Genomic DNA, 15,001 nt, shown 5'->3' with positions numbered 1-15,001 from the left:
GAACTAGACCTGTGGGTGTGGCTTGACCTACATGTGTTAACCTGGACCTATTTTGCTAAAATGTTTACATGTAGTTTAGCCTTTTCACTATACTTGCTTCCAATATCACACCCCTGGAAAAGCACAACATTCCAAGGATCCAACTTCCTCTCATTCTCCAAGAGCAGCTCAAAAGTCCATTGAGAATCTCAGGTGCAGATGGTCTATCACTGTGCATGAACCCCACGCACTCCGAACAGCTCTGTCTGGAACATCACCTTCATCAGTTTTGAATGCACTGACTTCAGGGTTAGATCATTCCTTTTTGCTTGTATGTCAGACCCCACAGCCACACAGACAGAAATCTCTCTGGCCAACATTATTTTTATTCTGTGAGTCAGCTCAGACTCTGTTGCACTGTTGATAAGTGGCTTTAAGCCACAGATATTTCTCTCTCACAGTCGCAGAGGCTGAGAATTACAAGAACAGAAATGCCATGGGATTTCATTCTTGGTGTGGACTGCCTGCCTGTCTTGCAGCCCATCACCTTCTTGCCACCTCCTCACCCCTGACAAAGAAAGGAGTGACTTCCTCTCTACGACAGCATCTCACGCACAGAAACTCATCTGAACTGAAGCGTGTCCCAGAGGCCCTGTCTCCAAATACTTCAACACTGGAAGTCAGGGCTTGGACACAGGAGATCTGAGAGGTCACAACAATCTAATCTACTACAAATGGCTAACTAAATTTAATCAAAATCCAGCTTACCCAGTTCAACACTTCGCCCACTACAACTAAGCTTGTGAGACAAAAATCTAGAATGAGAAACATTTTCCTTTTCACTTGTTCTAAAAATGAGCAATCATCGCACCAAGACCTCTAGCCCCTCCCTCAGTGGTTTCTATTTTTCACCAATGAGTCGCACGAACGGAACGCTGTTTTATCTGTGTGCAACAATGGGACTAGTGTCCTTTCCTTTCCAATCGCCTGATCACTAGCAGCACCTTCACACAGGCTTTTACTGCTAGTGTGAAAAAATAGAAGAAAAGTTCCCCAGCCCCCATTTTCAAAATGGACTTTACTAAATGTTACTCAGCAGTGTGCTGCCCTGTTATGATTTAGATTCATTTTTTTTAAGTTTAAGATGTCTCCTTCAGATGGGGTGGTGTGGACTTGTGCTGGCAAAGAACTATTCTGCATATTGCTGTTGAAGTATGCTATTCCCCTTAAAGTATCCCCCACACCTCACCATCTTGGGTGGAGGGTTACATTACATTGTTTTTTTAAGGTATGGTCTTCATAGGGCTGTCGTGAATGGATTCTCATTCTTCCCCTGTGAATGTGTGGAAGTGGGATAGCCTGTCCACTGAGGCAGACCAAAGTCAGATGGGAGTGAAGTTCTCCAATACATTCCCTACCTTGATTCTGATACGTGTTCAGGTATGTCAGCTGGTCTTTCCAATCGCTTACCAAGGCATGAAGGGAAACTAGATGAATATTGAGCACTTTTCCTGTATCACATGAGTTCATAGATAAAGAAAGTCTCCAGAAAAATCTTCAAGGGTGAAATGAGAAGAAAATTTATTTTGAAGCTATGAACAATTTATGTCTCAAAAGAAGAATTTGATACTTTGGAACATGGCCTTGGTTTGTTTGGGTTTTTTACACCCACCCTTCTATTCATGTCGTCAGGTATCCATTACTCAAGTATGTCAAGACTTTATAAAATAACATTTTAGTTATACACAGTTTCAATAGTCTCTTTAATCTTCAGTTTGACAAGACAAATGCTGTCTCATAACACATTTCAAGGCAGAGACACCTCACTATTACTTCTATGCTTACAGATGTAGTTTGGAGATTAACAAAAACAAATTTCCTCACTTGGAGATAGCACCTCAGGGGAGAGATAAAGTAACCTCATCTCTTAGTTACTTTGGGATGCTACACAAGCTATCCAAAACAGTGAACCCCTCTGGGCTATTCATTCCAGCGGGGTACAGATCAAGTGGTTTCCTGTAACTATCTAAAGAAGTAAAAGAAAAAGTAAGTCAGATAATTTCCCTCATTTGTAAAAATATGTATATGATATTCTTAACAGGGGCTCTCAATAACCCAAGTGTTTAGTGCAAAGGACTACATAAAATGAAGCATATTAACATGAACTCCAATTTACAGAAACAAGAGTTTCTCATTACACCCTGTATGTAGTTCATTCTTTTTTCTCTATTGCTTTTTCTCTCCTTGTTTCTCTTAGTTTTTTGTATCTCATGTTTGCATTAGATCAAAAGGGATGGGGTAACAATGATTAAAAATAAATGTATTTATTACCTTACCTATGTAACCGTAATCCCTCCAGCTCATCACCTTTTCAATAAAATAAAATAAAAAGAAATAAAAGAAATAACCATAAATAAGAGAAAAGGAATACAATTCACTCCCTTTGAGAATTAAAGACCTAATATATGCACAGCATTCACGAGCACCTCCAGCAAGGGAGATTCCCCTTCCTTGCATACCTCAGAGGCTGCAGGGGATTCCCTGGATAACAGATGGCAGAGAAGACACAGCATCTGCACACACACCCAATGCTCTGCGAACAGCACTTCCAATTGCACCACACTGCACTGTTCCTCAGTGGAGTGGAGGGTATCCAGGCATGGGCAGGTTGAGATCACATAGCTTTTCTGTAACTACGTCCCTCACAAGGTAGAGTTAATAGTTGGCTTACGTTTTCTTTGACCAAGAAACTTTCCTAGTGATGATGAATGCTTTCCTGAAAGCAATCTAATGTCAATCCCTTTGAAACAGATTTCCCTTTGAAATCTGAGCCAGGCACAAGTTCTTAATCTATGTCCATAAAAAGAAATGAACTCTGGAAACTACACACCCTTCCATCAAAGATATGGGGTCAGCTCAGCATGTGTGTGTATGTGTGTGTATATATGTGTGTGTGTGTGTGTGTGAAGCTAAAAAGTGTACTCCCTTTAAAAGGACAACACAGGATGTGCAGATTGCTCTATATCTATAATTGCTATGACTTCAATGAAACCTATGTTACTTATTTGCACTGTTTATCATTTTCTTCTGTTTCTCAAATAATCTTCATACACCCAGTTACCTACTATCCCGTTTTGCTGTTGGGATTGGGAGTTTGGGCAGGTGGTTTATGTGTTTATTTTCAGCTTTAATTGCAGTCACAATCTTACCCTCTGATCTCCTATTCTGAAGATACGTATACATTGGAAAAAAACAATGATATAATATATATATATGCACACATATATATATTTAGTTGCCATTTCTAGTTCTCTTCATTTCCTCGTGTAGACTCACATTTCAACATTGTATCATTTTCCATCTGCCTAAAGTATTCCCTCTAATATTATTGTGTGCCAGGACTGGGGATTGAACTCTGGGCCTGGGCACTGTCCCTACGCATCTTTTGCTCAAAGCTAGCACTCTACCAGCACCACTTCTGGCTTTTTGGTGATTAATTGGAGATAAGAGTCTCAGGGACTTTCCTGCCTGGGCTGGCTTCGAACCTCAGTCCTCATACGTCAGCCTCCTGAGTAGCTAAGATTATAGTCATGAGCCACCAGCACCCAGTTCTTGCTGCTTTTAATTTTTTTCTCTTTATTACTAATTTTGAACTATTTGAATTATGACATGCCTTCACAAGGTTTCTTCAGAATCCCTTCCCCTTCAGATTCATTGAGTTTTCTGCACTGTAAGCAGAGTCTTCATCAAATTTGGAAAAAAAATTCTATTTTTTTCTTCAAATACTTAGGCTATTCCTTCCCTTATTCATGGATTAAATCATACAAAATTTAATATTATTTCACAGCCAACTGGAGCTTAGTCCCTTTTAAATTTTGTTTCTGCTTTTCATTTGGATAGTGTTTCACACTCTTTCTTCAAATTCAGTAAGATTTTTTTTTTACTGTGATTTGAATATACCACTCATTCCATGTATTATTTTTTGGGAGGGGTATCACTTACCCTGTGGTGTTTTATCTAGAAATTCACCTTGGGCCAAGGAAAAGACAAAAAGGATTAAGAATTTTCAAGCATTAAAGAAAATATGACTCCCCACAAAGAACAAGACAACATATAAATAAAAGTCCACAATAGGAACTATATAAAAGATAAAAATATTATTTTTCATCTCTAAGTAATTTATCATTCTGTTTTCCTGGGGTGTTGGGGAATTTGGGGGGTTTTGTATGAGAAAAATTAAAGTGAACAAAATGTCTTCTTTCAAATAAAAGAAGTAAGTTTGTTATTGTCAACTGCTGTTGTAGAAAGGGGTCTTCTTTTGACATACCCATATATCCTTACAATGCCCTGTGGTAGCAAACTCAAAGTCATAGAAAAGAGAGTTAATAGGTTTTGTGCACAGATCTCAGGCATTTTCCAAAATTGCCCTCGCTCTCTATCTCCATCTGATCCAAACTTGTGCAATCAGCCTTCCTACATCCATGAAAGACTACATTAGTAGGATATCAGTGCTCCCTGTCTTTAAGTTCTACATCGTGCATATCGGCTGGGATATTTGAGACGCAGAACGGATAGAATTTGAGGAATCCCAGCATGCTGATGATGGATGCATGAAGGATGTCCCACACAGCCTCCAAGTCCTGACCCAAGGGACAGCACATCCATTTCCAAGGTGCGAGCAGCCTTCTAGATGACCAGGTAAACTCATCCTGATTTCTAGAGACATCAATTCCCTTCCTAAGAATTTAAGTTGCTGCAGATTGCTTTCGTCTCAAAACAGTTATACATATATTAAATTGTTCACAACTTTGAAATTCTGGAGTTCATTTCATGAGTACTTTGATAAGAGCAAAAGGGAGAACTCGCTAATGTGACTTATTCAAAAAGCCCCAAATTCATAAAACAGAATAGAATGGAAATCAATATTCATGGAAATAATGAATAGATTCATGTCCTCTTTCCACTCTGTGTGTGTGTGTGTGTGTGTGTGTGTGTGTGTGTGTGTGCATGTGCACACCACTTTGAACCACAGCTCTATTTCTGGCTTTTGGGTAGTTAATTGAAGATAAGAGTCTCATGGACTTTCCTGCCTGGACTATATCTAAACCATGATCTTCAGATCTCAGCCTCCTGAGTAGGCATAAATCACAGGCATGAGCCATCAGCATCTGGCTTTTTGTCTTACTTTTATAGACAAGGAAAGTTATAAGTTGTGGTGGAGTTTCTTCAGTTGCTGGCTCAGGAGAACCATTCTTATGCAGATAATAGTTGATGCTAAGTGCAATCACTATAAGAACCTCAATTACAGCTGAGAAAATGTTCTTTCTTGGCATGACAAATAAACAAATTCTCTTACTTCAATTTCTTTGGCATTAAATACAGAAGGGACTTCTGGGAGAGGAATACTGTCATAATATTTAAGCCTTTATTCATGCTTACTGACATAAAACAAAATGGTAATCAAATTTGGCTTTTCATAACAAAATCAATAGAAGTTTTATCCATCCAATGCTAGGTAGTACTAAGGTAGGCTTGAAGTCGGGGGTTTTTGATTGCTTGACTGCCTGAGCTTCAGACCTCAAAGTTTTAACTTTACATGCAGAAATGAGGTATTTTAAAATTGTGCCTACATTTTAGTCCTCTGAAAACTTATGAAAAAATTTCCCTCAATTTTGTGGTTTTGGGGACAACTGTCATGTTATGTTTGAAAATAAGCCTTATGTTGATTTTAGGGGGAATTTCTTTTCTAGGCTTCTTAGTCTGATGGTGAGAAAATAATTATTTTGACTGGTTTTACAAGTCATGAAAATTGAATGAATTCCTTTGTGCAAAAATATATCCCACCAAAGCAAAAGGAAATGTAAGTTGATTATTTTTCCACTGTTCCTTTGTTATTACTACTGCAAAATTGACTTTAAGGTTTAAATCTATCCAAGCAGGTAAACTAGAGAATTTTGTCCACCATATTGAATTTTTTTTCTTAAAAGAATTATTTTCAGGTCCAAAATTCTCCTGGAGCTTACATAACTGATGGTGTTGACCAAAAAACTAAAAGTCTATACCTTGTCTTTTGTGTTTCGAAGAGGAAAAGACTTAAATAGCCAAGTCATTTTGTTTAGAAAAATAGCTAGTTTGGTCTAATGACTCAACACAGCAGAAAATGATAGCTTTGAAAGGGCAGTAGTGATCAATTAGAAGATGCATTTACCATGTTTTGATTTTCTGATTTTGGCTCTTATACTCCACCACTGACTTTGTCACGAATGTGTTTGTGTGCCTTACCCTAAGAGACAATAAACAATGCCCCAATTCATTGACCTCTTAAAAAAGGATCTTCTGGTCTGCCTTTTCCTAGGAAATTTCCTGATAAAATAATGGAACGGGAAATTGGGGTGGGCACTATTCAGTTGGAATAATTTGGTATATACACTAGAGACTCCTCCTAGGTACCTGAAATGACAAGACTCTCACAGAGGCACTTATTTCCCTGTCCAAGCTAAGCCAGGGGTGATGCAAGGTCAAAGAAGTCAGTGCCCTTAGAAAGCTCTCTTTTTTCTTTTTCCTTTATAAAGCCATCATTCTTCTACCCAGCTTTAAGGAAGATGATTTGGAGAAGGCAGAAGAGGGAGATCTATTACCAAATATAGTTCCCTATTTGCCAGGAAATGTGATTCTTGAAAAGACAAAACACTCCTTTTTTCCCCAAGAAAATTTGATTTGCCACTTTCTATCTTTATCGACTTAAGAGTTGATGGAAAATAGCTTAAGAATTCACCCAGGCAGGAGCCTAAAATCCTGCCAACAGAGCCCCCTGGCACATACAGACAGAGCAATATGAGACTTCTCCACTTCAGCAAACATGGCGCCTGCCCTTGAATCCAAGATCAGCTCTGGAAACTAAATTCCCCGAAAGGACAAAGGCTTCTGATGGTCCAGGTCTCCTGATGGAAAACTTGCCTTTGCCAAGACCGGCAACATCTGATGGCATTTTTGTTACCATGTCTTTGTGCCACGGATCCCTCACATGTAGCTGGAGAATTCCTATACTCTACATGCACAAAGTCACAGTGCTAGGAAGCTGCATGCAGCTATGTGTATGAAGGTGTGTGCTGTGTATTTAGCTTTGGATCTGAATTTGAAATACCAGTTCTTCTATATCAAAAACATAAAACAAGTAAGGTGGAACTAACTAGAGGCATAAACAATTTAGTAAAGTAACACTACCATACTGGAGACTATTATAGACCAAAACACAGTACATACATGTATGGAAAATGGAACAAGAATGCTTGCTGAGATGGGTTTGGGAAGGGAGAGGAAAGAGAGGAAGAATGACCTAGGGTGACATCACCAGGTATACTGTGTGCATGTAGGGACATAGCGTAACAGATACTAATAATGGGGGGGGAGGGTAAAATTCACTTCTTTTTAATATTAAACTAGAATGGTAGATGTGTGTGGATGTGTGTGTGTGTGTGTGTGTGTGTGTGTGTGTGTGTGTGTGTGTATGAGAGAGAGAGAGAGAGAGCACGCAAGCAGGTCCTAGGTCTTGAACTCAAGGCCTGAATGCTATCCCTGACCTTTGCTTAAGTTTAGCATTGTACCACTTGAGCCACACCTCCTTTTCCAGCATTTTGGTGGTTAATTGGAGATGAGCTTAACACACTTTCCTGCCTGGGTTGGCTTCAAACCACAGTCCTCAGATTTCAGCCCCCTGAATAGCTAGGTTACAGACATGAGCCATTGATGCCAGATCCATGGTAGATTCCTAATGCAGAAAAAAAGTGAGTGAGTGGGAGAGACAGAGACAGAGATACAGAGACAGAGAGACAGACAGAGAGACAGACACAGACAGAGAACACCCAAGGATCAGCTTGCATGTTTGGACATGTACATTTGAATGAACATGGGATAATATAAATGTATACACACTAAACTTAGACTGGTTAAATTTGAAGACTATGGTTGAAAATAAGACTAGAAAGAGTCAAAGAACACACTTGTTTAACCTACTTCAGTTAAATTATAAATGCTTAGGCATTTAAAGTAGACATTTTCCAAGAAGGATTTCTTTTGTTTGTTTCTTTGTTTTTGTTTTTGTTTTTTTAATGTACTAAGTGAAGTTATTTCATTTTTCTTTTGTTTTCTTTTCCTTTGGTTTATCCCCTGTTGTCACTGCTTTTGATTTTGGTACCCTGTGTCATGTAGATATAGATATAGATATAGATATAGATATAGATCTGATTTGGGAAAAGGAAGAGGAATAACAAAATGGTTAGACAAAGGACAAACGGTGAACCTATGCAACAAGATACTATGTTACTATGTTGGAAATTAACTTTACAACTTGAGAAGGAGGAGAGTTGGAGGAGGGAGAGGGAAAGAGGGAGAAAACAAGGGAGAGGGTAACAATGTTTCAAAGGAAATGTACTCATTACCTAATATGTAACTGTAATGCCTCCATATATCACCCTTACAATAAAATAAAGTGAAATGAAAAATAACTAAATAAAAGGGAAGAAGCATCATTTAAATGACTTAGAGAGTCTGTCATTCTACTCCATGAGTCATCCACCCTTCTGGGTGGGAAATGGGGATGAGCGAGGTGTGCCTCCATGGGCTGAGATTCCTGTCCCTCTGTCACCTGGTGTGTGTGAGCATTGGTGGGCTGAGTGTCCAGTCTCACAACTGTGGAGAAGACACTCACTCACCGAGGGCTTCCCTAATGAACTCAAGCATGGAGCCTCTACCCAGAGATGTGTTGGGTTAATATTTAAACATCACATGCCCGCTCTTTGGGTTGATGTAGACTCTATTCTCTACGTGAAGTGTCATTCGCATTTGCTGATTTTTCTTTATTTGTCCCAAGTGACAGAATTGTGTGTGTTCATTGCACACAACATAAAAATTTGAAGGACACCTATACTGTGGAGCAACTAACCATAGCTGGTTTCCATGTGCATACTTTTGATTTTTGTGGTGAATACACTCACATCCACTCTCCTCTTTATTGGTACTTTAGATCAAATGGGCGTCGTGTTTTCATAAGTTTTAGATATACATAGAAACTAGAAAGGTTTTGTATTTAAGCCAGTACATACTTTTTTTGTATTCTCCTTGGGAATTCAATTCTGATCATTAGAATTTTTTAAACTTCTGCCTCCCTCACACAAACACAGTAACTTCCTAAAAGATAAAAGACAAGCAAAAATCATATATGTTGAAACTATCTCTTCCATCCCTGGCTACCTCATACTAGCAAATACAATTAAAGCAAGAGAATATTCCCATGTGCCTTTGCGTAAGTCCCTTAGAGCTTGGAGGTTTAAAAGCAACAGCAATAACAGCTTCCATTCAGGGAGACAGCTGTGCTTCGTGGATGTCTGCTCCCTTGAAATCGCAGTCGCCCTCCCCACAGTGTAAATTTCCCCCCATTTTTGCATGGAGCAAATGACATGTATCTCAAAGAAATAACCAACTTGGAGCAGGTAAACTAATGGGGAACCCAGCCCTACTGGTCTCAGGAGTTCAAGCTAAGTATTCTATACACTCCCCTATTCTAAGGGGCTTGAACTTTTGGATGCGAATCTTCAGTAAACACAGGATACAAATTAGTGACCAAGAACAGCAAATTCAGAGGCTTAGACAAGATAACACATCATCCATGGTATGTACAGACGCAGCCCTGAGACAAGCAGCCCAGGCTCAGGAGCAGCTCCACTGAGCCTCTAAGAAGCAGGTGCCTGGCAAGAGGTTAAGACACCCCCCCCACCTCAGGGTCCCCATGTGCATCTGCGGCTCCAAAGGTGATACTGGGAGCACAGGTACACTCAAGGCAGGAAGAAAGGCGGACATAAAATCACGAATCCCCCTTGTCAGAAGAGAATCTAACAAATACACAATACTTGCTAGGTGTTGGCTCAGTCTGAATTCATGAGTTATTCCCAATGAATAAATCTAAACTCTTTGAGTGACATCTTTCAAAAGCAGATTGAGGGGCTGGAAAGGTGGCTCATTGGTACAGTGCTTGCCTTGCATGCATGAGGCCCTGGGTTCCATTCTGCAACAGCACATAAGCAGAAAAAGCTGGAAGTGGTGCTGTAGCTCAAGTGGTAGAGTGCTAGCCCAGAGTTCAGGCCCCGTGACCGACAAAATAAAAAGCAGATTGAAATGACCAACATTTTATTGAAGTGTGACCAGGGCTGGACATGGGATTACCCAGACATGCTTGGAAAATATCCTGTGCTCACAGGCACAGTTCACCAAATGTAGTTTTATCCCTAACAGACAAAACTATAACAACAGTCTGTAGACCAAACCCCTATACTATAGAAGCGTGAGGCAGATTGATGCATCATGAAAAAGTAGAATTGACTTGGTAGTCTGAATATAATCACTTTCAAGTAATTCAGACTAAAGTACGTGTTTTGTGATTCACAATAGAAAATCTCAGCACTGTACTTAAAAGAGTGCAACGTGTCTCACCAGATGCTCTGAGATGAGGCCAAAATAACAGTCCTTGCTTGACCTTTCGGGCTTTAAATCAATAATGGACCTATATTACATGAAGAAAACAAGCTATTCTTATTTTATCAAAATGCCCAATAATGCTGGGTACCAGTGGCTCATGCCTGTAATCATAGCTACTAAGGAGGCTGAGATATGAGGATCATGGTTCAAAGCCAGCAGAAAAGTTCATAAGATTTTTTGTTTGTTTGTTTGTTGGTCATGGGGCTTGAACTCTGGGCCAGGGCACTGTCCCTCAGCTCTTCAGCTTTGATCTCAGCCTCCTGAGTAGCTAGGATTACAAACATGAACCACTGGTGACCAGCTATTCATGAAACTTTTATCTCCAATTACTCATCAAAAAGCTAGAAGTGGAGCTGGGGCTCCAGTGGTAGAGCACAATCCTTGAGTAACAAAGCTTAGGGACAGCACCAGGACCTGATCTCAATCCTGAGTATCAGCAAACACACAAAAGGGTGTGTTCACATACACACACACACACACACACACACACACACACACACACACAATTCCCAGTAACTATAAATCCTATTTATCCATCCATCTACCTATTCATGTCTACTTTCCTACCTTTTGTGCTTCACTGCCACACCATATCAGATAGCTAGATAGATTAGATGATAGATAGATAGATAGATAGATAGATAGATAGATAGATAGATAGATAGATAGATAGATAGATAGATAGATAGATAGATTAAAATGTACTGAGCATAAATTTTGTATTATGTATTTGACATTTTTTATAAATGTTAAGCCTGATTGTAATTCTGTAAGACAAGCCCCAGATTCCAAACTCTTGGTCACTTTATGAAATTCTACCAGAGGAGGGCTTTGTTTTCCTCATGGTGGTTGAGGATGTCTCTAGAAAGCTATTTCTGGAAGAGATTTACAAAGGTGAAGAAGACCCAGAGCTGTACCAACAGAAATCCTAATCAGTTTCCATATCAGTCTCAAAATTGGAACTCTTTGAAAATGGAATTGAGACACTAAATCTGAAATACAGAACAGGCTGACCTTGTAGGATCTGGGTAAGGATATATTCAGGGCTTAACAAAAGTGGCCAACGTTCTCACAAGGGCAGATTCTGCATAAGGCCCAGGAGAGAAGTCTCTGTGAGTGAGAATGGCAGAACACATTTATTTCATTCAACACTGAACTACCAAGAGCATTTTTCCCTGTATAGAAATGCACACAACTCCAACAAAACCATGTGATGACTCAGTACGGCATCCACTATCAAGAAGGAAGGAATGCAGTGGTGAAGATGTTATGAGTAAACAACAAATCCCTTTCGACGGGAGGAGAGAAGACCCATACCCACAGCATTCTTCTGCAGCCTCTGAACAAAGTGTCTCTCAGGCCCTCTCGCCGCAGTCTACCATGGCACTCAGCCATCCGCCTGCCTCACCAGCTGATGGCTGCATCTCATCACTTTCTTTACCAATGAAACCCCAATAGAAAAAGCCCTGGGAAGTTTGCTCCAAACTCATAATATTAAGGATGGATTGCCAAAAGCAGTAAAAGCCACAGGATCTGGGTAACCGTTGAATTGGTTTAAAGTATTAGGCAATATTTAGACTCATTCCAAAGAGCAATCCTTAAATATTCTGTGCCTTTGGGACTGATGAAGTTAAGAGTAAATATAGCCAGGTGCAGGTGACTCAGGCCTATAACCCTAGCTATTCAGAAGGATGAGATCTGAGGATTGCAGTTTGAATCCTGCCCAGGTGGGCAAGTCCATTCACCCTAATTAGTCACCAAAAGGCCAGACTTAGAGCTGTGGCTCAAGGGGTAGAGCTCCAGCTTTCAGGGGAAAAAAAAAAACCTTAAGGACAACACCCAGGCTCCAAGGTCAAGCCCTAATAATGGCATGCACATGCACACACACAGACACAGACATACACACACACTGTTAAAAAAATAACAGAAAGTAGGTCGTTTAATGTTTTTCAAGGTTTGAGCTCTAGTCTTCACAGGTTAGCAAACAAACCACATGCTTCCATGCACCGATGTACTGACTTCTACTTCAGCCCTTTTCCTTCTAGGATTGTTTTCCCCTTGTTTAGACAGACTACAAATGAAGAACTCTCACAATGTACTCCTGAGTTAGGTGCCAAGGGAAAATATTTTGCTCTCAAATATGTTTGATCTTTCTGTGTTATTCTTGGACGTCTTACTCTTAGTAGCATCAAGGGCAAAATACATTGCTATTTTTTTTTCCTTACAAATTTGCCAAACCCCTTCTCGGAATTCATTATGTTTGTCCTTTTAACTAATAGAGTTCCTGTATGGTCAGGATGAACTGGGGCTGTTGGCCTCCTGTAAATGGCACGTTTATGTGAACCTAGGAAAGTGGTCAAGGGTTCTCTCTCAAGAAATTGCTTATCCTTTCCCAATATCAGAATTTAAAACATGTCTTTTTTTAACGTATTTTTTTTCTCTCTACTTCTGAAAAATACTGAATTTCACTTCAGCTCAGAAAGTCAAGCAGCCAGCCCAGACAGACAAATCCAAGCTGATCTTATCTCCAATGGACCAGCAAAACCCAGAGCTGGAGGCACAGGTCAAGTAGTAGAGGGCCAGCTATCAGGCCTTGAGTTTAAGCCCCAGTACCAGTGTGTTGTGTGTGTGTGTGTGTGTGTGTGTGTGTGTGTGTGTGTGTGTGTGTGTACGCAGGGAATGAATGATACCCAGCAGGGAATGCATGATGCCTGCTCCACCTCCGGCCACCACATGGGTGTCCTCCTGACCCTCGAGCTGAAGGCCGGGGTGCCCGGCAAAGCCTAGAGCACCCTCCCCGAGGAGCCGGCGCCGCCTGTACCTGCACAGGTGTTCCCGTCGTAGGTCTGGCACACCCACTCGTGGCACTCGCACAGTGGCCCAAAGTAGGTACCTGGCTGGGTCACGTGACAGATGCAGACTCCACACTCGCAGCGGCCGCGGCCATGGCACAGCGCACCCCCTGGGGGCTGCCCAGGGGCACGGCACCTGCGCTCCGACTCGGCCCGGGACAGCCTGCAGGGGGCACCCGACCAGCTTCTGCAGAGACCACAAAGACCACAGCCAAGGTCAAGTTCAAGGTCAGGCTCTTGCCTGGCCCACCCTCATACCATCCACTCAGCTCTGTGAGGAGGAAGCCTGTATACAGCCCCATCTCTGGGGAAGCCAATGTTTCCTGGGCAGGCTGGGATTTGGGGTTTATTGTTGTTTGCTTTTAGCTTTTATTTTGAATCTGGCAACGGTCATCCGGCTAAGTATCATCAAGTAGCATTATGATAAAAAAAAAATGATGTTCTCCCTCAGGGACAGAGATGATCCAGCCCTGTCCCCCTAGCAGATCTAAATACACACGTGCAGATTAAAAATGCCTGTTAATCCAAAATGTGACAGTTGGCTGGCTTTCCACTATTCTTTTATAATGTCCCATTGCTATCAGATGGTCAGAGGGAGAAAAGAACATATAGAATATATAGAAATAAATTATGCCTCATTACATATGATAGCATAGTTTGCATTACGCTGTCTTTATGCAGTGTGCTTTTAAAACAGTTGAGTTTAGTTGTTGTGACACGTCAGTGTCTCTTTTCTGGATCTGATAAGTACCCCATGCACTGGTGATATTATAAACGTATAAGATTCCTTGCTAGGCTCTGGGATGGTACAGGGTCACAGAATGACACCTTGAACTCCTGGCTGTGATTCTTCCTCTAGGTATTCACAGAAAGAGAAATGGTATTCATATTCAACTGTTTTATTTTTCCAAAGGAAAACAGCCAAAGAACAGAGATTCAGGATAGACAGGTTGAAAACACTTTATCCCACTTTAGAAGCTGTTCTTGGCTTAGGATGGGTGTCTGCAAACTCCTGCCCTGCCACGCAAAGCTGGGCAGTCCATCTTAAAGAATAACAAGGTCAGACTTACCTCAGAGAAGGAGAGAAGCCCTGAGGAACAGCAGAGAGCCCAACAAAGAGCAAAGAGGACGCCAGCAGCAAGAGGTTCCTGACACCCCTGGGACGCATGCTGAGCTCTTGGGCTGGGCTGGGTGCTCTCCGTGGGGGGAGCTGCCCTTCTGCAAGGTGGGGCAGTTCAGGAGGTGGCAGGAGAGGGAGGTGTCACCAGCAGATGGCTCAGGAGAAGGACCCAGGTCCCGAGCTTCTCCTGGAGTTGCGATTGCTTGCGTTGATGAACGGCCTGGGAGGATTTGGGCAGAGGCGCTGCTCTGGGCGGGGTCCTGGTGCCCAGCCCCTCAGAGTGGAGACTCTAGGCAGGGAAGTAATTAGAAACAGTTGTACAAGCAGATGGCTTATTTTGACATAAAAAAAGTCCTGTTCACAGATTTCAGAAAATCGTTTCTTTTTACAAGGACAGGTCCCAGGAATATCTGACAGGAGAATAATCAGTGGATTGATATTAAATAAACTATTAAGTAACTCCCAAGTTGTTACAAGGAGGGGTGGCCTCTGAGAAGGGGGGATTGTTAAGGAGGGTGTG

General features: G+C 41.3%; 1 protein-coding gene across 2 annotated transcripts in view; it reads right to left on the bottom strand.

Annotated features, from left to right (window-relative positions):
• Positions 1-14,663, bottom strand: part of Itgbl1 (integrin subunit beta like 1) — a 170,991-nt gene extending 156,328 nt beyond the window's left edge. For both annotated transcript variants that reach the window (XM_042697231.1, XM_042697233.1), the window contains exons 1-2: positions 14,432-14,663; positions 13,331-13,548 (exon numbers count right to left, since the gene is read on the bottom strand). In XM_042697231.1, the coding sequence (XP_042553165.1) occupies positions 13,331-13,548; positions 14,432-14,529 (316 nt within the window). In that variant the 5' untranslated portion in view covers positions 14,530-14,663. The remainder of the gene's footprint in view (positions 1-13,330; positions 13,549-14,431) is intronic.
• Positions 14,664-15,001: the final 338 nt, after the last annotated feature.

This window comes from Dipodomys spectabilis, unplaced genomic scaffold, assembly GCF_019054845.1.
Source record: "Dipodomys spectabilis isolate Male_0828 unplaced genomic scaffold, ASM1905484v1 ptg000215l, whole genome shotgun sequence".
NCBI classification, from domain to species: Eukaryota; Metazoa; Chordata; class Mammalia; order Rodentia; family Heteromyidae; genus Dipodomys; species Dipodomys spectabilis.
Note: the sequence above shows the minus strand (reverse complement) of the source record. Positions and strands in the feature narration are given on the sequence as shown.